Raw genomic sequence first — 25,346 nt, 5'->3', positions numbered from 1 at the left:
CTTTCTCTATATCAAATATTTCTAAATTTTATACAATAAGCATGTTGCAATACTTGATAATCAGGGGGGAAAAGTTCTTTTAAGAAAATAAAAAGCAATATCATTTCTCATTTGTTTGAAGCATATCACACAAACAGATATGACCTGAAAATTAAGAAAATAAATTCAACTCAATTATTAATGCAACCACACACACACATACTAAATAAAAGAAATAGCAAGAAGACCAAGATAATAAGAGATCTGAGTACAAACTGAGCTCCATTATCCATTAACAGTGTGACTTTGGAAGATGACTGAACCTTTGTGTTTCAACAGATCAAGATATTTCAAAAAGAATAATGAGAAATATTAAAATCATGTTTTGTGTCAGGATGAAAGAATTCTTACAATGTTAGAATTGGAAGTGACCTGCAAGATTTAGTACAATTTCTTAATTTACAGCTTAAGAAACCCGAGCTAGAGAGTTAAATATTTCAGACAGCTATTCCACCACAGAATCTGATATAAAAACCACAAAGCATAGTAGTTAAGAGTAGGGGGTCATGGGAGTTTCCTGGTTGTCTACTGGTTAGGACTCCAGGCTTTCACTACTGTGGCCCAGGATCAGTCCCTGGTCAGGTAAGTGGGGTCCTTTTTTTTTCTCCCCGAAAAGAAAAAAATGTACTGGCTCTGGAATCAAACTGCCTGGGTTCAAACTGTGGATTTACCATTCACAAGCTAAATGCTATGTGATCTTACAGAAGTTACTTAACATTTTTGGGAGTCACTATTTTCATACGTAAAATGAGAATACTAGTTCTTTACTCCACAGGCTTGTTGTAAAGAATACAAGGACTAATACAAGTAATGCATTTGTAGTCATGTGTGACAAAGAGAAATTCTCAGTAAATGTAAGCTGGTATTGCCCCCATCAACTCCGCCGTTTGCTGGTGTTGCCCTACACCTGAAATTAAATTAGCATCAGTCATCTATCAACTAATAATCAAACCCACTCTTAACTCTTGAAATCTTTTTGTTAATACAAAATCTTGAAATCTTTTGTTAATACAAAAGAAATGAGTATTTGAAAACAACCGTTAAAATTTTATAAAGGTTTTACTCAAGGTGGAATTATATTTAAGGGAAACAATAGTGCAATTAAGCAACAAAAACTGAAACACAAAGCTGGAATAGTGATTCCAGCTAACCAATGCAGAATTCTATGTCAACATGAGTGTCTCAATCATTTATTTAATATCAAATTTAACTAAACAAAAATATTTCAACAAGAACATACCACTCACCAACGTATTTTAAAAGTATGTCATAGGTTGATGTAATTGATTATTGCTGACACCAAAAGAACTGCTATACTATGACAATTTGGGAATTCACTGGGAAAATTTCCTAAAGTGACAGGCACCAATAAGTGGAAAGACACAAACCACTCCCCTGGTCTTAATTACACAAACACACAAGAGACCTAAATGGCTTCTAATTTATCATTATGCAGTTTTTTAGACATAATGAAGACATTATCAACAAAATAAAACCTTTACTTGTCATGTGTTCTACAGAACCAAAGTCTTTGTCCAGATGGTGATTATAGTGATTTAAATATACTGAATTTTTCTTACAGAATGAAATGCCATCTGAAGTTACACGGGCAGACCTAGAGATTATTATACCAAAGTAAGTCAGATATATAAGTGTCACATGATGCCACTTATATATGTAACATAAAATATGAAACAAATGAACTTAATCTACGAAACAGAAACAGAGTCAGACAGAGAACAGACTGTGGTTGCCAAGGTGGAGGAGGGAGCAGCGGATTGGGAGTTTGCAAATAGCAGACAATTACATATGGAAGGGATAAACAAAAAGGTCCTACTGTACAGCATAGGAAACTATATTCAATATCCTGTAATAAACCGCAATGGAATACATAAATATATAAATAAATAAGCAGGCTGGGTTTTTATTGTAGTTTCACTAGATTGTGTGTGTCTGTGTGCCTGCGTGTGTGTGCATAAATATTCTAAAATACTGGAGTACAGCTGTCTGAAATAACTGTCCACTTTAAATATCATACACTGTCTTCAAAAACCACACATTGAGATACTAAGGGAATATTTCATGCAAAGATGGGCTCGATAAAGGACAGAAATGGTATGGACCTAACAGAAGCAGAAGATATTAAGAAGAGTGGCAAGAATACACAGAAGAACTGTACAAAAAAGATCTTCACAACCCAGATAATCACCATGGTGTGATCACTGACCTAGAGCCAGACATCCTGGAATGTGAAGTCAAGTGGGCCTTAGAAAGCAACACTATGAACAAAGCTAGTGGAGGTGATGGAATTCCAGTTGAGCTATTCCAAATCCTGAAAGATGATGCTGTGAAAGTGCTGCACTCAATATGCCAGCAAATTTGGAAAACTCAGCAGTGGCCACAGGACTGGAAAAAGTCAGTTTTCATTCTAATCCCAAAGAAGGGCAATGCCAAAGAATGCTCAAACTACCGCACAATTGCACTCATCTCACACGCTAGTAAAGTAATGCTCAAAATTCTCCAAGCCAGGCTTCAGCAATATGTCAACCGTGAACTTCCAGATGTTTAAGCTGGTTTTAGAAAAAGCAGAGGAACCAGAGATCAAATGGCCAACATCCGCTGGATCATGGAAAAAGCAAGGGAGTTCCAGAAAAACATCCAGAAAAAAGCCTCTGACTGTGTGGATCACAATAAACTGGAAAATTCTTCAAGAGATGGGAATACCAGACCACCTGACCTGCCTCTTGAGAAATCTGTATGCAGGTCAGGAAGCAACAGGACATAGAACAACAGACTGGTTCCAAGTAGGAAAAGGAGTACGTCAAGGCTGTATATTGTCACCCTGCTTATTTAACTTATATGCAGAGTACATCATGAGAAACACTGGACTGGACGAAACACAAGCTGGAGTCAAGACTGCCAGGAGAAATATCAATAACCTCAGATATGCAGATGACACCACCCTTATGGCAGAAAGTGAAGAGGAACTAAAAACCCTCTTGATGAAAGTGAAAGAAGAGAGTGAAAAAGTTGGCTTAAAGCTCAACATTCAGAAAACGAACATCATGGCGTCCGGTCCCATCACTTCATGGGAAATAGATGGAGAAACAGTGGAAACAGTGTCAGACTTTATTTTTGGGGGCTCCAAAATCAGTGCAGATGGTGACTGCAGCCATGAAATTAAAAGACGCTTACTCCTTGGAAGGAAAGTTATGACCAACCTAGATAGCATATTCAAAAGCAGAGACATTACTTTGCCAACAAAGGTCCGTCTAGTCAAGGCTATGGTTTTTCCAGTGGCCATGTATGGATGTGAGAGTTGGACTGTGAAGAAGGCTGAGCGCTGAAGAATTGATGCTTTTGAACTGTGGTGTTGGAGAAGACTCTTGAGAGTCCCTTGGACTGCAAGGAGATCCAGCCAGTCCATTCTTAAGGAGATCAGCCCTGGGATTTCTTTGGAAGGAATGATGCTAAAGCTGAAACTCCAGTACTTTGGCCACCTCATGCGAAGAGTTGACTCATTGGAAAAGACTCTGATGCTGGGAGGGATTGGGGGCAGGAGGAGAAGGGGACATCGGAGGATGAGATGGCTGGATGGCATCACTGACTCGACGGACATGAATCTGAGTGAACTCCGGGAGTTGGTGATGGACAGGGAGGCCTGGCGTGCTGCGATTCATGGGGTCGCAGAGAGTTGGACATGACTGAGCCAGTGAACTGAACTGAACTGAAAGGAATTTAAAACAATTGGTGAAATTTGGTTCATAAATATATGTGCTGTTTTAGGAAGTTATTCATGATTTGGTATCCAGTAAATTTTTTTAAAAATTACCATTTCCAAGTGATGTATAAAATCTAAAATATAATACCCATCAGATCAGATCAGATCAGTCGCTTAGTCGTGTTCGACTCTTTGCAACCCCATGAATCGCAGCACGCCAGGCCTCCCTGTCCATCACCAACTCCCGGAGTTCACTCAGACTCACGTCCATCGAGTCACTGATGTCATCCAGCCATCTCATCCTCCGATGTCCCCTTCTCCTCCTGACCCCAATGCCTCCCAGAATCAGAGTCTTTTCCAATGAGTCAACTCTTCGCATGAGGTGGCCAAAGTACTGGAGTTTCAGCTTTAGCATCGTTCCTTCCAAAGAAATCCCAGGGCTGATCTCCTTCAGAATGGACTGGTTGGATCTCCTTGCAGTCCAAGGGACTCTCAAGAATCTTCTCCAACACCACAGTTCAAAAGCATCAATTCTTCGGCGCTCAGCCTTCTTCACAGTCCAACTCTCACATCCATACATGACCACTGGAAAAACCATAGCCTTGACTAGACGGACCTTTGTTGGCAAAGTAATGTCTCTGCTTTTGAACGTGCTATCAACGTTGGTCATAACTTTCCTTCCAAGGAGTAAGCGTCTTTTAATTTCATGGCTGCAGTCACCATCTGTAGTGATTTTGGAGCCCAGAAAAATAAAGTCTGACACTGTTTCCACTGTTTCTCCATCTATTTCCCATGAAGTGGTGGGACCGGATGCCATGATCTTCGTTTTCTGAATGTTGAGCTTTAAGCCAACTTTTTCACTCTCCACTTTCACTTTCATCAAGAGGCTTTTGAGTTCCTCTTCACTTTCTGCCATAAGGGTCCCAAGACAAAAAATGGGGAAGAGATTTTTTTTTTTTAATTTTATGAAGTTAATGTTAATCTATTCTCCTTAAAGCAATTGTACATTACAGTTGCACTCACACTAAAATAAGCTTAAATCCAACTTTATCTAATAAAGTTTATTTAATATGCGTAATAGAGACAAATTATACCAGTGTGCAGATCCATAAGTCAGAGCATAAAAGTAATTTTTATGAAAGCAAACCAAAATGTAAGAGGACAAGATTTACTTTGGTCATTTAGCTCTCAGTTTATAGTATTTGGGACTATGCAGCTTTTTAAAAATCTCATTAAAATTGTTTAATCTTAAATTAAAAGACTTTCATTGAGCAAACAAAAAACTATTATTTTCTCTTTACAGTTATCAAAAGATGGTTTGTTTCTTAGTAAGCACCATTTCCAAGTATCTATAAATCTGCTATAATTACAAAACAGTTTCAAAGACCCAGAACCACTTACTACCATATTTGAAACACTAGCAGTAATTTTTAAAAATTTATTTATTCTTAATTGGAGGATAATTGCTTTACAATGTTGTGTCCGGTTCTGCCATGCATCATGTATCAGCCACAGGTGTACATACGTCCTCTCCCTCTTGAACCTCTTTCCTCATCTCCCCACTACGGTGTCACAGAGCACTGAATTTGGGCTCTCTGCGTCATACAGCAAATTCCCACTGGCTATCTATTTTACATATGGTGATATTGATGTCTCAGTGCTACCCTCCTGATTTCTCTCCTTTCCCCACTGTGTCCACAAGTCTGTTCACCATGTTGATGCTCCCACTGCCGCCCTCCATACAGGTTCATCAGTGCCGTCTTTCCAGATTCCATATATATACGCTGATACATGATAACTGTTTTTCTCTTTCTGACTTACTTCACTCTGTACTAGCAGTGATTTTTTTTTTTTTACCCTTCTGCTATATCCCACTCCTGGGCAGTAGAGTCTGGGGCAGCACGTCTGAAATATGTTAAATTGCCTCTTCAGTTACATCATCACTCTCTTGGCTGCACTTCAGCCCCAGACCATGCACTGTTATCTACCGTTATTAAAAAAGTTGTCATGTTTTTGTCAGAACACAAAAGTTTTCTGGCTCCAACTTGCATTTAAATTAAGATTTCCACTGTTAGGTTGCACCTAATTCTGTATCACAGTCAGAACTGTCTCAGTTCAATGAATAAGAATCTTATAGACAACACTGTGTAGGTTACATCCTCAGTTATAGTAAAAGTTTTTACACAACGGCTAAAATTTACTGGTAAGTTTGATGAAGAATACTTAACCTGGCTGCGTGCCAGAGCACACCAGTAAAGAAGTATATAAAATTCAGATTCTTATTCTACTCACTAAAATAATATTTGAGCAGGCTAGTAGTGGTTTGACAGACTGGTAAAGATTTTTAAATATGCTACACCTCTAAATCAAATCAGCATAATGGAAAATGAAAAACTGGCTCAAGACTTCACGCTCCATTACAATATTGTGCAAATACAATGGATTTGGCTCCAAAATTCAATGTATGATTCTGGGAATCTTTGACTTTCATACCAATTTACATTGATGCAACTGACATCAATTTAATTTATTCTCAAAGTTCCACACTAAAACCAGCTTGCAGGCATCTCCAGAAACTCAGTAACACAGTTTAACTTACAGGAAGAACCTAAATTCATGGTTCTCACTTCATACTAGAATTTCTTACCTATCAAGAACTTTAAGAGAACAGAAAGAGGGTCAAGATAATAGACATATTACCACCTCTCTTGTCTCAGCCACAATTCAAAAGCTATACAAAAACTCACAATAAATATTCAAGACAAATATAAAAATAGGTTTCTGCCTCCACAACATTCTTATAGGGCTCATATCATAAAGCACTATTTAATGGTGAAACTCTATGCTGCAACTACTATGACCAAGTTTTCTTGGTTTCTACTATCCCAAGCAAAAGCCAAGATACACTTACATTATGTTACATTCTGCAGTGCGGTGACTTTACTACTAATAGGGTGCAGAATTTAGTGAAGTAACAAAACATTTCAAATATAGAAGCCTGAAGTCAGGGAGATTAAGATCCACTAATGATGGTGCTATGTGTATGGTAGGAGAGGGTAAAGGTACATCACAAATCTATATCCACATCTGCAGATGGTAAATTACCAGACAATGAAAAAGGCAGCATATAAACACTGAAATGTTCTCAAAGGGTGCCTAAGTTAACCTCCTGATTTCTCAAAGCCAAGAGAAGCACAAACACGTAAATAAGAACCACTGTCATGATAATGACCATGCTAGGTACATCCTACTATTAACACCACAGTATTGTATAAGGCCTATAGAATTTTTTAAGAATAACTAGTTAATATGGTTACTGTTACAAGACAAAATAATAATATTCACTAGAACATCTGTGATTCAACAGTTTCCTCAAAACAATGTTCAAATTTCAATTCTAAGAAAAATCATGAAAATGTCTCTAAATCATCTATGGCAAAGTTTTGAAAAAGCACTGAGGATCTAGTGATTAACAAAATAAAAATGCTTACGAGGAACTGTGAAGTGTGAAGAGTCTTTGCAGAATGGCCAAGATGCTACTGAAATCAAAAATGATTATCTAAATATATCTGCATGTTCTGCCATTGCAATCATAATGACTTATTTGGGAGTAATACATATTGTCTTGCCTAAGAGTAACTGCTCTACCATAAAAACGATTTTATTTACAACTAAGTGGCTGTGAAAATTGCCAAGGCTAAACAAAGACAAAATAACTATTAGGCACGTTAATATATTAACTGTACAACTTCATCTAAAAGTTCCTTTAATTCTGCACTAACATTAAGATGTAATCTCAAGAATTTTTATACTTCAATTCAGTGCAGCAAATTTTTACATGCCAAGACTTTTATTTAGAGCTAAGTATGAAGATAAGATCTCTAGAGAATCTCAGTTTAGTGAGGGTAAACAAACAAATAAACAACAGTATATACACTTTCTCAACTATATTAATTTAAAGAAAAAGGAGCTAATTTTTTAACAATAGCTAAAAGCAAGGCTAAGAATTCATCTCTCCTTTGAAGAAATAATTATCAGTCCACTGAGCATTTGAAAATATGACATATAGTGTATACACATACACTAATTTAGTAACTAGCTGCAATAAGTAAATTATCATCTCATTAAGATTAAACTGTTAAGATACCCATTTAGACTAGAAATACCTGATTAAAACTTTGTTTTGAAAAGCCAACAACTTTGTAAACCTGTAACTGCATAAAAAGTTATAAAACAACATATGAGACGTGGCTAGTCAAACACTTCACCAAACCATGTTATTTAACAATTACAAAAAACAAAACAAAAACAAACCTATTTCAACCAAATATAGATATGGTAATCATCATTTTTCTGGCACAATCATGGTTTTGGTACTATGTCTTCCATACAGTAAAAGGCGTCTGTGTACCCACCTATCTCAGTGCTGTTAACTGCCAGCTACAAGCATCCTCTATTCTTACTCTAGATAACTCTACTAAAAATATTATTTCTACAATATCTGCAAAGTATTGGTCCTGCAAATCTGTCAAGGGTACCCTTCCAGTTTTCAAGAGATAACTCCAATTCTGGAGTCATGGGAGAGAGAAAGGTCTGGCAGTCTCCTGGACTGTGATGTTTTCACACAGTTTTATCTACTTTTTTAGGTAGATAAAACCAGATACTTTTAACCCAGATACTTGCAGTGATCGTATTTTTACCTTGTGACCAGTATGTGTCAACTCAAATTGTCAACAGTGAAATCAGTGAGTACTGAGTATCTGCAAAATCTAAGTGTCCAAACTCGTTTTTTAGTTTTTTTTTTTTAATAAAGTATTAAAAAATTTTTTAAGATTACCTAAACTTGTCAGGTATTTAAGACAAAACAAATTTAAATAAAATACAAACGAAAAAAGAAACACGCTATCACTGTTAGAATAAATTCAAAGGATTTATCTTTATATTCAGAATCACTCCTTTCACTATCTTTTCCAAACATCACTTCGTTTTCACTACTTCTCCTAGTCTTTTGGGCAAATCAGTGTTAAAGAACACCCTTCTCACCCCAGATTCTTATAAGGACTCACTGTCCACAAACGAGAAAGCTCCATAATCCAAGTATATTACCCCAGAGATCTTCCATGCTATGAAAGACACCTGTGAAAACGCCAAAGCCCTAAATTAGAGCCCCCAAGGGCTCCTTTTCTGTCGTGACCCCATTTCTCTCTTTCTGGTCTTTAAGGCCAGACGACTTGCCACCTTAGAGCCCCTTCCTCTTCAAACCTAAATCCTTCCCCTAATTAGTACCAACCCCTTAGGTCAGCAATCTCGTCAGTCCCACCCCAGTTCCTTCTCTCTCGCCAAGTGGGAACATCGACCCTGGATCGGCTCTCTTCCCACTGCCAAATCGCAGAGCATCTGCCCCTCCAGTCCTACATTTCCTTGGGACCCTTCGGTCTTTTCCCCCTCACCTCCACCCGGCTTTCCAAAACCTCCATGCCCTGCCTCTTCAAGGCCACATCTCCCTCAGCCTCCACACCCTCTCCCTCGCCCCTCGGCCTCTACTTACTCCTTAGTCTGGGGCCATCGTCACCCGCCTCAGGGCCTCGGCTCAACAACCTCCATTTCCCTCAGATTCCGTTCTAAAGGGGACTCTCCACGCTCCCTCAACCGTCTCCCACGGCCCCTGCGAATTCTGTCCATGGCACCCCCACCCGCCTCCATCCCCGACTCCCCCACTCACCCTTGCTGCACGCGCCCACCCCGAACTCCCCTCTCCTCCACCCCAGCTGCCGCTCACCTCCTTGTTCCGAATCGGGGTCCCCGGACCCGTCTCCGGGTCGGCGTCCGAGCCGCTGCCGGAGTCCGGTGCCCTCCGGGCCTCCCTGGAGAGAGACGCCTCAAGCGGTGGGGGCGGAGCCCGGGTAGGCGAGCCGGAGTGGAGGCTGGGGCGGTGGCGGCTGCGCGCAGGCATCGCCGCAGCCCGGCTCCGGCCGCGGTCTCATCCGCGCCGGCAGCTGCTCAAATCCGAACCGGAAATGCTTCTCGAGGCGGGGAAAATCGACGGGAGGCGGAGCCCTAGGGGGTGGAGCCAAAACCGGAAGAGGCTCGGGGTTCAAGATGGGCGTGAGGGGAGGATTGCGATCTGAAACGGCTGCAAGGAAACTCGAGAGAGATGCATTTGGTCCAAAGCTAACGAGATGAGAGATGAGGCGCTAGTACAGGCGGGGCGGGGCCTATGGGATTAGTAAATTGGGGGCAAGAGGGGCTTTTCCCCAATCCCTTGGCAGGGAGCCAGCTCCTCTCCAAGAGCCAACCTCCAGTCATCATTACCGTTTATTGCCCCTTTACTCTCTTACTGTCCCTATGCCAAATGCCATATAAATATATCGCTTAATCCTTGTTCCACCTCTGCAGGGTATCACAACAGAGAAGGGCCAAGCAACTTTGCCTCAGGTTAGGCAGTTAATATGTGCCGAAGCCAGTATTCCTACTGAAGTCTAACTTAAGAACCTGTGCTCTTCTCGCTTTACTGTACTGCCCCACCCTGAAGGAAGCCCCCACCTCAGGCTTAGCAGTGGCATAAACCAAGTGTAAAACCGCCTTCGACCTGGGCTCCAGCCCCCTCTTCACCTTGCTTCCTCGGGCGGTGCAAGGCAGGTTTCAGTGGCTCTGATGGGAGTGGGGATAGATTTTGGGGTGGACATGAGTGCAGCCTGCTTCCATGGAATGCCCTGGTATGGCCTTTACCCTCAAACCAAACTCAAAGCCAGGTGCAACTGGGAGCCTCCCCACTACAGCTCGTGCCCCACCACAAAGCCTTCATGAAGGTATTTGAGAGTGGGCAAGACATCTCACTTCAGCCTACAAGGACCTCTGGCATAAGGACAAATACAGATCTTTCTCTGTTTTTGCTGTGAGGACAAAAGCCCTTATAGGCAGAGGAATCTCCCTCCCACCCAAAAATATTTTTGATGACAGCCCTTTCTTTGGCTCTTCAGAAGGTCGAGGGAAACATTCAACTCTCCCTTCTGCCTCTCTGGCACACATTTTAGCCTTCTCTTTTGAGAAATCAGCCATCTTCATAACAGAACTATTGTTCAAACTTTCCCCCACAAACCCTGTGGGCACCCTCTAGATGAGGTCCTCCAGGCCTCCTCTCCACATTTCTCAGACTCTGTACCTCAAGAAACTTCCCCTGAGTCCCATAATCCAGAAGCTCATCCAACAGTCATACAGTTTCCACTTAGTATGTGACCCACCCAGACCTGAAGAACTTTTCCCATCATGCATCCTTGGAGCCAACCACCTCCTGCACCTGGATCTCTACCTTAATGCAGTCCTCAGAACCAAATAGCCTTATACAGAACTCTAAATCTATTAACATCTACTATGTGTTGGACTCAGAGTATCTTTTGTTTCAGCTAATCCTTATAATTCTTACTTGAGAGATGAAGAAACTGAGGCTGAGAGGTAAAGTGACTTGCAGAGACATATCTGATTCTCTATTGTCAGGCAGTTTTAGGCTAGGAGGTGACTTGGGGAGGAAAACGTCCTGTTTTCTCTGGAGGCCCCTGTAATTTGCTGAGTCACTTGCTGCTGTCTCACCTGTCCCTGCCAGTCTCTAGGAAGGAGGAATGACACTGGAGAGGCAGAGAGGAGTGACCACAGAGACAGAGGGGTGGGTGGGCTGGCCCATGGCGGAAGCCTCGCTCCCACAGCTGAGGGGAGATGCCGAAGCCACGCCTTGCCCCAGCGTCCTGGAACTGGAGGAGCTCCTGAGGGCAGGGAAGGTTTCTTCCAGCCACGTGGATGAAGTTTGGCCCAACCTTTACATAGGAGATGCGTGAGTGGTAGTTGGCTGAAGGGACGTGGGGGTGAGGACAAGGAGAGACAGTTCTTGGGATCTTTACCAGAGATGGGGTGTTGGGGTGAGAGAAAGGGCAACTGGTTCTGCTCTGAGTTTCCCAAGCCAGGGACTTTCTCCAGGACCCCTTCGTGCTAGGAACAGTGCAGTGATCAGGGGCAGCCACCAGGGGGAGCAGGGACTTTTGCCTGCCTGAAAGAAGGGAGCTCCCAAAGGTTCCCAGAGTCTTCTGGCACATCAGGAAGAACTGGTGGGTCTTGGGGATGGGGTGGGGCAAAGGACCGGGAATCGTGGTGATTTGGGGTGAGAGATGGGGTGGGCAGAGAGCTCCCCTTTCCGGTTCCAGCCTTCCTCCTCTGGCCACAGACTGGGTGAGGAAGGCTGACTGGACGTGAATCAAGGAAGGTGTCACCTTTAAATATTTGCAGATTAGAAGCAGGTATGAGGTAGTGGCCAGGAAGAGCCGATGTGCAGGGCCGGGCATGGGGCAAGAATGGAGGTGCAGCTGGGTCCTAGGGCTGAAGCAATCCTTTCCTTCCTGTCTTGGCCATGGCAGGGGTGGATTGCCTCAGGAAGCAAAGAGAGGCTAAAGCTACATCCCTGTACTACCAGCTCCCCTACTAGAAAGCTCCTGGGTGAGGCTGTGAGCCGTGAACCCCACAAGTTCCTCTGGCTCCTTCTGGACCCTAATGGATTCATCGCTCTGAAGCAGGGGACCAGACAACGCCTCCTTCCCAGACCTTATGGCTTCCCTTCCTCCCCTCCCTAGGGCCACAGCAAATAACCGCTTTGAGCTATGGAAGCTGGGCATTACCCACGTGCTGAATGCCGCCCACGGGGGCCTCTACTGTCAGGGCAGCCCTGACTTCTATGGCAGCAGTGTGAGCTACCTGGGGGTGCCAGCCCACGACCTTCCTGAGTTCGACATCAGTGTCTACTTCTCCTCTGCAGCTGACTTCATCCACCGTGCCCTTAGCACGCCTGGGGGTAGGACCTGGCATCTGAACCCATGCTCTACCCAGCTCAGTCATGGGGGGATGTCCAGTTTCCCCTTTAACATCAGTGCCCTCCCATCCCTAGTTTGTAAAAAGTCATCATGTTTTTAAAATCCTCTGCTCAGTGTCCCAGCACTTTATCCAGTAGCATTGCTCCACAGACAGGGAAAGGGAGGCCTTTTGAAGGCTTTTTGAAGTACAAGGTCATGCCCCAAGTTAGGAGCAGCCCTGGGGCTGGAAGCCAGGTCTCCCAAACAATAAAACAGTTCTTTCTCTGCATCTCTCAGCCTTGGGAGATTGCCATCTGGTATCTAGATGTCTGGTTTCTGCCCCAAAGTACTTTCAAATGGAAAAAAAAGTCTTCTAATACCTGGGTTGCAACAAAGGAGCCTGGGGAAGCTGCCTCGTGTTCATCCTGGGTGAGAGCTGTGCCCCTTGCTACGCGACCCCGGATGAGCCAGTGTTCCTCTCTATACCTCGGTTTCTCATCTGAGTCATGGGAAAGACAAGACTGTGGCTCATAGCACTTTTCAATCCAAAGCATCCTGACCTTCATTTTTCTTCACCCATTCATTCATCAACTATTTATTATCTTCTCTGTGACAGGCATGGAGCTAGATAAGGGGACACTAGATACTTGCCTTAAGCAAAGCAGGGTCCCTGGTGGAAAGACATTCAAAATGTTAAGTATTACATCTGAGCACTACTCAGGTGAGTGAGTAAAAGTGAAGAGCGATGGGAGCACAGGACAGGGTCCTGGATTCGGATCAGGAAGTTGGGGGGAATTCCCTCTACAACAGTATTCATTGGGCCCCATGCAAAAAGGATGAGCTGCTTTGTGATCCAAGTGATACCATGAGTAGTCAGGAAGCCGTATCTCAGTGGAATCCTGACAAATGAGTAGTAGATGTTAGTCAGACTGAGAGAAGGGAAAGACTTTTACAAGTAGTTGAAAGAGCATGTGGGAAGGCTGGAGGCCAGGGACCGCGACAGCTTCAAGGGACTGCAAGTTACCCAGTGTTTCCAGAGCTGAGAGCTGGGGTGAGACAGCCTGCAGTGAAGCTGCAAGGTCAGCAGGGCCAGCCCACAGAGAGTCCTAGAAGCCGTGTTGGGGTGTGTGTACCCCATCCCAAGGGTAGGCATAAGAGGTGCTGATATACCCACTTGACAGATTGGGAAATGGAGGCCCAGACATGTTGAGTGATTTGCAGAGGGTCACAGAATACACCCAAAGCAGAGCAAGGGAAGGAACTTGGGTCCCCACCTCAGCCACTGGGTGGGCTGGCTGGTGGGAAAGGGTCTTTCAGCAGGATGTCTTCCTCAGCCAAGGTCCTGGTGCACTGCGTGGTCGGGGTGAGCCGCTCCGCCACACTGGTCCTGGCCTACCTCATGCTGCGCCAGCAGCTCTCCCTGCGCCAGGCGGTGATCACCGTGAGGGAGCGCCGATGGGTCTTCCCCAACAGAGGTTTCCTTCACCAGCTCTGCCGGCTGGACCAGCAGCTGCGGGGTGCAGGCCGGAGCTGAGGGGCCAGGTGAGGGTTGGGCAGGGTGTGAGGGGCCAAGGCTGGGTGCAGTGACAAGTGACAGGTTAGGTGAGGGCTGGGCAGAGGGCAAGGGTGCAACTAGAATAAGGGCTTGGGTGAGGCCTGGCAGAGGACGTGAATGAGAGCAGTTCAGAGGTTGTGTTTCAGGGTTGAGTGGGGCTGGAAGAGAGGGTTGAAAGGGGCTTGGCCCATTCCCATCCTAGGCCTGGCTCAGGCAGCTTGATCGCCAGTCCCTCCCCCTACTCCCAGCCCACCCACAGATTCTCCAGAGCCAGAGAAGATGGAAAGGCTGGGAAAGAAAGGGGTGGGAAGCATAAAATGGAAGAGGTGAGGCCTTCCAAACTGGTCCTGGTGCTGACCTGCCCTACCTCCTTGGCCAAAAGCCTGTGGGGTTCACCTGAACCCCACCAAGATAGGAGCACAGCTGGTCCTGTACCTGAGGGCTGTCTGGCCCTTCCCACACCCCTGCACGCCCTCCCCTCAGGTCTGGATCCCAGTCCTTGGTGAAACGTGTGGCTGCAGCTGTTGCTCCAGGTTTAGTTAATCATGTCAGCCCCGCGCATCCATTCCCACAATGGAGAAAGAGAACGTGCTCCTGCCGCTGGCCACAACCTCCTCACACAAGCCCTGCTTGATACAAAGTTCTCCTGTCGTCACGCCCTTCAGTTCTTTGCCTTGGACTCAGCACCCAGCTCTCTACCTTCATACCCCACCCAGTGTGATCTCAGATCTGCAGAAGGACCCTCCCTAACCTCCCTCCCTCTCTGATTCTGGGGACCCCAGAGGACATAAAGCCTTCCTGAAGTCTATCCATTTACCTTCTGCCTCCTCCTGTTGCGTGTTCAGTGCATCTGGAGCAAAAGCCCTCAGGCCTTAGGCTGCAGAAAAGGGACAGATCCCCTGTATCTCTGTTATGTCCTCTGCCCAAGCCACCTCCCTCCTGCTAGAGGCCCCAGTCTCCCCAGCTGCCCAGTAGAAGGAGCTTGGCTCTCCCTATGCAGCAGCAATGGTGCATCTCAGGCTCCCAGCCCACAGATGGTTGCCAAGGTGCTGCTGTAATTTCTTTGGCATCAGCTCTGTGTTTTCTTCCTGCTCAACTGAGAGGAGGCAGGGGTGTCTCTTCCTGGGGATGGAGAGGCTGTGGGGCCCCCAGATTGTGAGGCAGCTGCAGAATGCCCACTGCCCTTCTTCTCCCACCATGCCCATGTTGGGGCTGTTCCTGTCTGGCTCCAACAGCTCATCTTCCTTATATTCCATCCCCACTGAGGGCCATCTGAGGGAAGGTTAAGCCTCCAGAAATGCTCTCCACTTCCCCTATCCCAACTCCAGCTCCTGCTACCCATACTGTTCCTTCCTTCATCTCTCCTCAACCCTGACTTTGGCTGTGCCCCACCACCCAGTGGATCAGAAGGGCTGCCAGCTGGAAGTGGGACACTGTCCTGGGCTCTTCTGGGAGTTAGGAGAGTAGCAGCTTTCTCCTCCTGCCAGAGCCTCCCTGGGACATGAACGAATCTCCCCCCTGCCCACCACGGATAAGAGCTGCTTTTGTCTCCGAATGCATAACCAGCCTATGCATGGGGAGCACGTGAGCAATATCAACCCTTTCCCATGTGCTGTTAGGAGGATGAGCATCTTGGGGTTGGGAATTGGGGCAGGAAGGAGGTCTCGGTTAGTTCGAGGGTGAATGCCAGGAAAGAAAATAGGGGTTATAGCTGGGGTTGGGATTAGGCCTAAGGCAAAGCTGGGTGGGAAACTGTTGTGTGGGTTCTGCAGGTGTGGCAGCCGAGAGGGGGATGGGAAGAGCATCTTCCCATCTTGCTCATTTTAGGCAGGTTGTGGGAACTGGGACAACAGCACATCTCTGATCATGCGCAGTCACCCCACTTCCTCAGCCTGGGGCCTTAAATCCTCTGACCTCAGACCTCTGCATTCTTCTTTTCAGGCAGCTGGCTTTGGGGGAGTCACTTGGGCTATAGCCTTGCACAATTCCTGGGGCTACATCCACAAAATAGTCTGTGAAGCTGGGGTCCCCAAGAGTTGTGCAGTGAGCAACCTGTGTGACTGTACACAGTAGTCCTAGGGCTGAAGACTCAGCAGTAAGGGGGCTTTGGGGACAGGTCATCTCTCTTCAAGAGCCTTGGGCCTCAAACTTGCCTCTTTATCTCTTTTGGCACCCATAACCCACTTGATCTTACACAGGGGCTCAAGGCAGAAGCAGGTTTAGCTGGCAGCTCTTGTCCCTGCCCTGGTGAGTCCCGGCCAACCTGAGCCTCGGTTTACCTGCCTGTAACATGGAGTTCATTTCTCCTCCAGAGCTGGGCCTTACTCCCTGCTATGGGGCTCTGCCACTTTGCCCTGGCCCTGCTGGTGCTGCTGGAGGTTGTGGCCCACGTGGATACCCAGAAGATGGTAAGAGCCCAGTGCGGGGCCCGCCCTAGAGCCTGCAACTCCATCCACTTCCTCCTGCTGCCTGCACTCCCTCTCAGCCATGGCCTCCAGTTCTCACAGGTGGGAAGGGGCTGCCCTCTCAGCCAGGCCCTGAGGACTCCTCTCCCAGGGGCTTTAAGTTCCCCTAGGAGTGGGGGGACATGGGAGTGGAGGGGCGGTTCTAAGTGCTCCTGATAGCCTGTGGCCACAGCTGCCTCCATCAGCCCTCGCCAGGGCTCAGGTAGCCACAGTAAGGGCTGAGCCCAGCTTGCTGGAGCTCGGGCTTCAGAGACCCAGAGGAGGCGTGGCTGCAGGTAATCATCTGTGTTGCGGTCATCTGGGGGTGTGAGTGGAGAAGAATACTGAAGCATGGGTATATGAGGAGGGTCTCTGAAGAGTGAGAATTCTTAACAGACCCAAACCCAAGGTGTCTAACTGAGCTGTCAGCCTTGGAAGGGACTTTAAAGGGATGGTGAGGTCTGCTCCAGGAGTGTCTTCTGGGGGAGGGAAGGGGTTCACAGAGAACAGGCTGGTTTCCAGACGCACGGTTTCTGACTGTAGGCCGGGCCTGTTCCAAAGACCTGCTCTGAATGCCACTTAGATCTTTGTCTGTCTTTCTGCCCATACTTCCCTCAGCCTGATCTGGATCTTAGTCTGGGGCCAGTCCTATAACCTTTGGCTCCCAGCGAGGGGCCCCTGGGCCTGGGTTCTGGTGTCAGCGCTGCCAGCTGGGACATGATTTGGCTGTTCTCTTCCCCGCTCTCCCCCTTGGAGACGCCTTCTCGCTTTAACTTGCTGCCCATACTCCACGTGCTCCCCATGAAGACCAAAGAACCTTCCCAATAGGCTTATTCCATCTCCCTAACTCCTGCCCCACAATCCATGACCACATCCACACACGCCACAGGCAGACCCCCTTGCTAGACTGCCTCTGCTCCCAGCGGGGCCAGGTGCCTGGCTGGGCTTGGCAATGACCGTGCCAGGAGACCCGTGGGGGAGTGGGGAGTGGCAGGGGGAGGCCAGAGGAGGGGAGCAGCACATCATGCTTTATAATTAAACTCCAATCAAAAAATAGAAACAGCATCAAGTGTGCAGAGACAGGCGTCTGAAAGCTGGGAGCAAAAAGTGCCCGTCAGAGAAGACCACAGCCTGGGCCAAATACCCCCACAGGTGGGTAAGTGCCCCTACTCTGGGGGCTGCAGAGCATGCTGGGTAAAGAGGGCCAGGACACCTGTGCCTGTGCATGTCGGGGGTGGGAGAGGCAGCTGCACTGGATTAGCGGAGAGATTGGGTCGGAGATAGAGGCACAGATGAAGCCTAGTAATCAGATCAACCTGGGCTTGAATCCTGGCTCCTGTGCTTACTGGCTGTGTGACCTTGGGCATAGAGCTTAATCTTTCTGAGCCTTAGTTTCCTCATCTGTAAAAATGGGGATAGTAAATGTTATCTGCCTCATAAGGGTGCTGTGAGAATTCAGTGAGAAAAATTTAAGCCTTTAGCTCTGTCTGATACAAAGCATATCCTTAGTTAGTGGTAAATACAATAACCATTACTGGATAGAGAAAGACAAATTAAGGAACACAAAGAGAGACCAAGCCTCACTGTCCCATGGGATATGACTGAGGCTTCAAAGGGTAAGAGTGATGATAATAAGAGTAAGATGCACCATTTATTCGGCATCTACCAGGAGGTGGACACTGGGGGAGGTGCCCTTAACACTTCCTTGTCTCATGGCATTCTCACAGCAGCTCCACTGAGAAAACTGGCTGAGAAGGCCACTCAGATCCCAGCTCCAGACCCGAGAACTTGGCCCAGGTCTGCCCTCCTCCAAGGCCAGCATGCAGGGCGCAGGGTCACAGGCAGCTCCCCACTGGCCGCCTGCCTGCCACCCTCCCCAAGGCTTCCTTCGCCAGACTTTTCACTTGTCCTGCCCTGAGCTCTCTGGCCCCACTTCTCCTGTGGCCACAGTCCCATGTGGTCTGCCTGGAGGGGGAGGAGAGAATGAGCAGGAGGGAAGACCGGGAGGGGGTGGATGGCAGACAGCTGCTCCCCTGCCCTGCAGAGGCCTGAGCCTTGGTCTGAGGCTGTGGCATGTCAGGTGGTGTGCTGGGGGGCTGTGTGGAAGCATGAGCTCCTGTGAGGGGGTGGAGACAGAGGCACCGGCGACAGCAACATAGAGGGGAGGAGGGGCACAAAGGCAGAAAACAGGTGTCTGAACTTGTAAACAGCAGCAACTCAAGAGCGGGAAGAGCACCGCCCACAGGGGCAGCTGCTCAGCTTAGGGGGAGACTCAGGAAGGAGGCAGAAGGGGCATCGGAGGGAGCGGGGTGCAGAGCCTATCCTTGCTGGACGTGGGGCCCATGTCTACAGCCACGTCACCCTGGACGCACCCGATCTTGTCTGGACATCGGGCCCAGGTTTCACCCAGCTGTGGCCAAGAAGATGCAGGAGGAGGGGTCAGGCAGGACTCTCAGTCTAGATCTGGGGATGGCAGAAACCAGGGCCTGCTGCAGCCACCAACTTCCCTTCTGTGGGTGTGCCCAGAGCTCTACGGATGAGTCGCTGGGTGGGGGCTGGGCCCTCGCAGGATAGAGCAGACACGTAGCGGGTATATCCATGAGCATTGGGTGTGAGGTCCAAGGTGAGGCCTAACAACGAGTACTCCTATGTTCAAGGAAAAGGCCCCCTTCTCCAGACCTGGGCCTAGACCCTGAGGAGGCTGAGGCTGGGCTGTGGCCTAGCAGCTCTCATCCCCGACCCCTCTGCTGGCTCCTCCATCTCCCAGGAGCCTCCAGGAGGATCAGGGACAAATTCTGTCTCAGCAGGAGTTTGCCGGTCCCAGGCACAGCTGAGCTGCAAGACACCCACTGGACACTGGGTGGCGGCCTTACCCCACACCAAGCTCAGAGGCCTGCAGCTGCGCCCGCAAGGCTTCCCAAAGCCCCATCTCACCCCACCTGGGACTCCTGCGGCCCCAGCTGGTAGCTCCAGACCCATGTGGCTGTCGACCTCTCCGCACGCCAACAATATACACTTTGCTCTTCCCTGTAGTTTCTGCAAACCCAGCCACTCCTCTCTCATTCTCAGATCAGACCTTCCAGATACTTCTTAAAGCAGGCAAGGCCAGTATCTTTAAGATAAGAAAGAGAAATCATGTCCCAGACAGGAGCTAAGACTTGCTCTTGACCTCAGAATGAGCTGTGGTTAGGCTCTCTGCACGCTTTCTAAAGTTCGTTTCCTACCACTTCACGTAGCCTCCCATCTCCCAGGGCCAAGAGCCTTTAACCCCAAAGAGACACCAAGCAGAGAGGGATCCGGAGGTGTGGAAGGACTGCACTTCAGTCCACAGGGGCCTGCGTCTGCTCTCAGGCCCCACCCCCACCGGTTCCAAGGGGAGGACCTGGAATTCTAGCCGCTTCACAGCGTTTGTGTTCCAGGCGGAACCTGCCCCTGCCTCGTTCTGCTCACGTGCTGGGTCCTGTCCCTGCACCCACTCCCCCACTCCTGGCCCCAGACCATGCCGTAGGTAGGTGGCAGGCCACTCTGCCTGCCCTGAGAGGTCACAGTGGGATGAAAGGGAAAGCCGGGTCTTCGCTTCCGCCCTGCCCTCCCACTGCCCGCTGGGTGAGCCTGGCCAAGCCAGTGGCCTCCTGGGTGCCCATTTCTCTTCCTGGTCCTGGCACCGCCAACCACAGAACAAAGAAGTTCTTCCCAGTTTGTACCTTCCCTAGTTACTGGTTGAAGGGGCCAGGGCCAGTTAGCCAAGAGAGGCACTCCTTCCCAGCCCAGCACCAGGCCCAGGTTCTGGTGCCACTGACATCCCAGCTCTGCAGGGTCTCGGATTCCCTCAGCCAGCTGACTCCTGATACGAGCCACCCCACCGCGGTGAGGCCTGACCTGCAGCACTGGCCTGAGTCACAGGGGTAAGGAGGAAAATCCCAGGGCCTATAGGCAGACATGGAACAGCTACAGCAGGCTCCCCTGTAGAGAAAGATGGGTTAGCAACCACTCTGGAGTCCTCAAAGTGGGTAATGCGAAGGCTGGGGGTGGACCTGAAGGCATAAGAATGGGACTGAAACCCTAGCCTTGTTCCTTAGTGACCATACAACTTTGAGCATCACTTAACCAATTATTCTCTCTGACCTTCAGCTTCCTCCTATGTAAAATAGGGACTTTCCATGAATGAGGCCCCAGCGCCCAAGAGGCATCAGTGCATTCAGCAGGGAAGTGCCAACAAGGGTCAGTTCATAGCCCAGGCTCCTTAACTCCAGAGCTGGGCTCTGACCTTCAAGCACCTGAAGGTGGGAAGGGATGGGAGCCTGAGGACCAGCCCTGTAAGCAGCAGAAAAACGGGGCTTGAGATGAGCTGCCCGGTTGTCGGGGTCTAAGTGCCTTCTGTGGGCCACAGCCATCTGGAGTTCTCATCCTTACAAACTCCCAAGTAACCAGAGACATAAGGGGTGGGGTCTGCACTGGATTGCTGCTAAGTCACTTCAGTTGTGTCTGACTCTGTGCAACCCCATAGACGGCAGCCCACCAGGCTCCCCCGTCCCTGGGATTCTCCAGGCAAGAGTACTGGAGTGGGGTGCCATTGCCTTCTCCGACAGGGAGCTTTGAGGGGCCCTTGAACAAAGTTTCCAACACCAGGGGCCTCTGGAGAGGGTAGGGGAGAGGGCTTCCTGGCTCCACAGCGATGACAAGGGGTTGGCTCCTGATTTCCTGTGGAAAGGGTCTAGGCCTCAGCCCCAGTCAAGCTGGTTAATAACCTCATCTGAGATAACTGAGGCCCTTCTGAAGCATCCCAGTGGCACCTGGGCAATGCACATGCCTGGGCCTCCATGTCAGCTGGACCCACCTGTGGGGAGCCTGCCCCTTGCCACTGCAGTGTCCACTCTGTTCTAGGATGGACTCGCTGCAGAAGCAGGACCTCCGGAGGCCCAAGATCCATGGGTCAGTCCGGGTGTCCCCCTACCAGCCACCCACGCTGGCCTCGCTGCAGCGCTTACTGTGGGTCCGTCGGGCTGCCATGTTGAACCACATCAATGAAGTCTGGCCCAACCTCTTCCTGGGAGACGCGTAAGTACGAGCCATGGTGGGGGCTGGGGGGAGCAGAAGGGGACCCTTGCCCGGAGCCTGTGAGGAGCAGAGTTGGCACCCTCTTTGCCTCCGACCATCTCTTTTCACATATTTATTTCCTTTTACACTGTTACTACTTTGGGGAACTAGAACATATCCAAGAAAGTGCACAAAGCCTCAGTTTCAGACCCCAGGTCAAGAAATAAGACATTACTTGTGCCCCGGAAGCCTCCACTGAACCCTTCTCGGCATAACCTTTTCCCCTGTAGATAACCACTGAGTACTGAAATAGTTATTTCCTTGCTTTTCTTTACAGTTTCACCACTTGTGTTAGTTTTGCCCAGCTTTTAAAGTGATAGGAATCGAGGCATGTTGGGTATTTTGTACCTGGCGTCGTCTGCTCAAAATTGGGAGATGCCAGCAGTATGTGTAGCATACAGTTCATTGCTATATATTATTCATTTGCATGTAAATACCACAGTTTATCCACTCTGTTTGAATTGTTTCCACTTTGGGGCTATTATAAACAGAAATTCTAAAAGCATTCTAGTACATGTACCCTAGGAACCACACATGTTTCTCTAGGATATATATATAGACACAGTGTGCAATATGAGTCATTTTCCCTAAAAGTTGTCTTAAAATCTAGAACATATGGATGAATATATGTGGATGTTATAAGTTTTCTTTAATATTTAGAAAATATAGATCAATATCTTATTAACAATATGACAAATATGTATCTCCCCTACATGCACAGATAACCAGTTATAAAATCCTTGACTTAAAAAAAAAATGCATACACACATACATACATAAATGCTTTTTCACAGTTCTTTTTTTTACAAAAATGGTATCATTTTATAATCTCATTTTGTAATCTGCTTTATATAGGAAACTTTTTAAATGGAACCACACAACATACTTTAAATGCACTTTTAAGCGACATTCTATTTTGTTATCCTGTTCTTTTCATAGGTTCTCAGGATAGTACCAACACCTTTTCTTGCTCCCCTGCATCTATCTGCCACATTTTAGTGGGTGTGCGGTATTTCATTCAGCTGTATCAATAGTCTCCTCTTACAGGCTATTTAGTGATTCTCCCTGCCCCCCAATTTTCTCTATCTTAAATGTCACTAGATACAGTTTACATTTGTCTGTGAGCACATTTGGAATTCTTTAAGTTCCTAGGAGGCTGGGGCAAGTGCGCGTTTTTGAGGCTTCTAATGCATGTGGCTGAACTGCCCTCCAGAAAAGTTGGCCTGAGTGAAATGGAGCCCCTTCATTTCTGAATCAGACCAGTTCACTGATTCCAGGTTCTACCCTTGGAAGAGGTCAGCAGAGGAGGCCAAGGGGTGAATTCCAGCACAGCCAGGGCAGACTCAGTGAGCTCTACCCCACCTCCTCCTGTGTCCCTCCAGGTACGCAGCCCGGGACAAGAAAAAGTTGACCCAGCTGGGCATCACACATGTTGTGAATGTTGCCGCAGGCAAGTTTCAGGTGGACACAGGTGCCAAGTTCTACCGCGGAATGCCCTTGGAGTACTATGGCATCGAGGCTGATGACAACCCCTTCTTTGACCTCAGTGTCTACTTTCTGCCTGTTGCTCGATACATCCGAAGTGCCCTCAGTGTTCCCCAAGGTCAGCTGCTGGGGAAAGAATGGGAATGGAGAGGGGTGCAGGCGGGATCTGGGGTTATCTACTTTTCCAATACGTGGATGGTGGGATCCTTTAGCAACCCTCCCACCCCAGGGGGCTCACTACTAGCATTTAGTGAGCAGTCCCTTTGGGGGGAACCTCACCCTTGAGACTAACAATCATAGATATAACTAAGGTCCAGTGTGGTCATCAGGGTAACCATATCCCTCAGTAAGAGGCCAGGTGTTGGCAGAAGGTCCAAGACCTAGCAAGGGCTCTGGAGTGGGTTCCTCTATGCTGAGGCCTTGGTGTGGAGCTGCAGGGGCAGGGGAGAGGGAAGGATGGAGGACAGGGAGGTGGGTGGACACCCGCGAAATCTGATGCAAACCCAGGGGACTCCAGGAGTACTGACCCTCACCATGCTAGAGTTGCAAACGATGCCTGTGGCAAAGGAAGCACCCTGGAGCAGGAGAAGGGGATTCCAGCTGCTACCCTTAGCCCTGCCACTAACATGCTATATGACCTCGAGCGAGTCCCTTTCTTTTCGGGCCTGAGCAGTAAGGGATGCTGTGACAGCTGGGCAGAAGCATCTCCTACTCCCTCGGGGATGGGTGCCTGATGCCCGGCTGGGTCTCCCCACAGGCCGCGTGCTGGTACACTGTGCCATGGGGGTGAGCCGCTCTGCCACAGTTGTCCTGGCCTTCCTCATGATCTGCGAGAACATGACGCTGGTGGAGGCCATCCAGACAGTGCAGGCCCACCGCGATATCTGCCCCAACTCGGGCTTCCTCCGGCAGCTCCAGGTCCTGGACAACCGACTGGGGCGGGAGACGGGGCGGCTCTGACCTGGTGGGCAGCCTGGAATCCTGACCCTCTGGCCGGCACGGCCCACCTAACCAGCCTGCACCTGGGGGCCTTGTTTCCGGTGACCTTGAGATGTAAATAGCAAGTGGGGGCTTAGCTGAGGCAGAGGCAGGGAGAGCTGGTGATGACCTTTAGCAGGTGGATTTTCCCTGACCCAATCCAAAGATTCTTTATGCAAAAGAGAGTTCAGTCTGTCTCTATAATAAAAGGTTCATCATAATAAAGACTTCATCTTCTGGTGAGTTCATCTGCTGGTGAAGGTTCATCTTCTGGTGGTTTGTGGGGCAGTGGCTCACTCCTAGGATGGTCAGGAGGTTCCAGAAGGCTAGACAACCTATGATGGCAGTCTAGAGACAGAGTCTGAGTCCACTGTCTGAATAAAGACCAAAGTTTGAGGCATCACCATCCTTCACATGCCTGCCCTGTATCAAAACCGACTGTCAAAACGTGCTGTGCACACACATGCTGGTATCTCCTGAATCCAGTCAGGCTTTTCATCTTCAGTCTGCTTTCAAAAGCACTGACTGAAATCACAGAAGCCTAACAGAAGCATTAAACAAGAGGGTAGGAGACATGCCAAAATTCTTGGTGAAGGATGGTTATGATAGCGCAACACTGGCTTTGCGTTTCTTCTTGTGCCCTAATAAAATAAAACAGTGCAAAAAGCCCCCAATTCCTCACTGTACGTGAGGTGTTTATGAGGACTAGATGGGCTGGCCTTCCTTTGACCTCTCTGCCGGTTCCTATGGAGCCCTTGCCTCCTCCAGCTGACCCCTGCTGAATGGCAAGGTCTCTTTGAGAGTTCTGGCCTCTGCATCTTCTCTCCCTCTGTGTTTTCACTCCTTGGGGGAGGGGGAGGTCCTCTTGCTCCCACAGCCTCAGTTCACATCTCTAGGTGGATGACTCTCAGACCCCCGTGGTGGCCCAGTTTTCTTTTCTGAGCTCAAAAACCTCAGTATACTACTGGCCACCTTCATTTGAATACTGCACTTGAATTTCAAACTGAACTTTTCATCACCTCCCACCTGGACCCATTCCTCTTCCTAGTTCCCACTTTAGTGAAGGGTTCTGATGGACATTATCGCCCAAGCCAATGGTGGGTGTCACCCTGGACTCCTGCCTTTCTTCCAGTTGGCCTACCAACTCTATCTCCTCAAGCGAGCTCGGATCTGCTCATTTAGCTTCATCTTTGCCG

The 25,346-nt window shown here is 48.2% G+C and overlaps 2 protein-coding genes across 14 annotated transcripts in view; one reads left to right on the top strand and one right to left on the bottom strand.

Moving 5' to 3' along the window:
- The window catches only part of SAMD8 (sterile alpha motif domain containing 8), a 122,498-nt gene that overhangs the window by 47,243 nt on the left and 49,909 nt on the right, over positions 1-25,346 (bottom strand). The window contains exon 1 of one of the 3 annotated variants that reach the window (XM_019953981.2): positions 9,540-9,774. The exons of 1 other annotated variant lie outside the window; for it this stretch is intronic. In XM_019953981.2, coding sequence (XP_019809540.2) covers positions 9,540-9,713 — 174 coding nt within the window. In that variant the 5' untranslated portion in view covers positions 9,714-9,774. Of the gene's footprint in view, positions 1-9,308; positions 9,423-9,539; positions 9,775-25,346 lie in introns of those variants that run through there. One more of the 3 variants, XM_070782004.1, reaches the window with a different exon arrangement.
- On the top strand, positions 11,369-24,375 carry DUSP13A (dual specificity phosphatase 13A). 11 transcript variants are annotated; one of them, XM_019953937.2, is made up of 9 exons: positions 11,376-11,585; positions 12,376-12,593; positions 14,081-14,133; positions 16,459-16,554; positions 17,648-17,742; positions 20,406-20,495; positions 21,475-21,648; positions 23,070-23,290; positions 23,930-24,375. In XM_019953937.2, exons 1-9 carry the CDS (start codon positions 11,377-11,379, stop codon positions 24,130-24,132), a joined length of 1,359 nt encoding a protein of 452 aa, XP_019809496.2. In that variant the 5' UTR covers position 11,376; the 3' UTR covers positions 24,133-24,375. The 11 variants fall into 11 exon arrangements, 10 of the variants coding, with proteins under 10 accessions (XP_019809502.2, XP_019809496.2, XP_019809493.2 ...); XM_019953934.2 differs by having other exon boundaries at positions 11,377-11,585; positions 16,459-16,653; XM_019953935.2 differs by lacking the exon at positions 12,376-12,593 and having other exon boundaries at positions 11,377-11,585; positions 13,926-14,133; positions 16,459-16,653.

Source organism: Bos indicus, chromosome 28, assembly GCF_029378745.1.
Source record: "Bos indicus isolate NIAB-ARS_2022 breed Sahiwal x Tharparkar chromosome 28, NIAB-ARS_B.indTharparkar_mat_pri_1.0, whole genome shotgun sequence".
Classification (NCBI taxonomy): Eukaryota; Metazoa; Chordata; class Mammalia; order Artiodactyla; family Bovidae; genus Bos; species Bos indicus.
This window is presented reverse-complemented; position numbering and strand designations above follow the sequence as displayed.

Bases quoted from the DNA above. Each gene is read 5' to 3' on its own strand.
- DUSP13A (XM_019953934.2), top strand. From the start codon at position 11,377: ATGACACTGGAGAGGCAGAGAGGAGTGACCACAGAGACAGAGGGGTGG. The intron at 16,654-17,647 runs GTGGGAAGGGGC...ATCAAAAAATAG, and splicing joins ATGGCCTCCAGTTCTCACAG to AAACAGCATCAAGTGTGCAG. The intron at 20,496-21,474 runs GTAAGGAGGAAA...ACTCTGTTCTAG, and splicing joins CACTGGCCTGAGTCACAGGG to GATGGACTCGCTGCAGAAGC.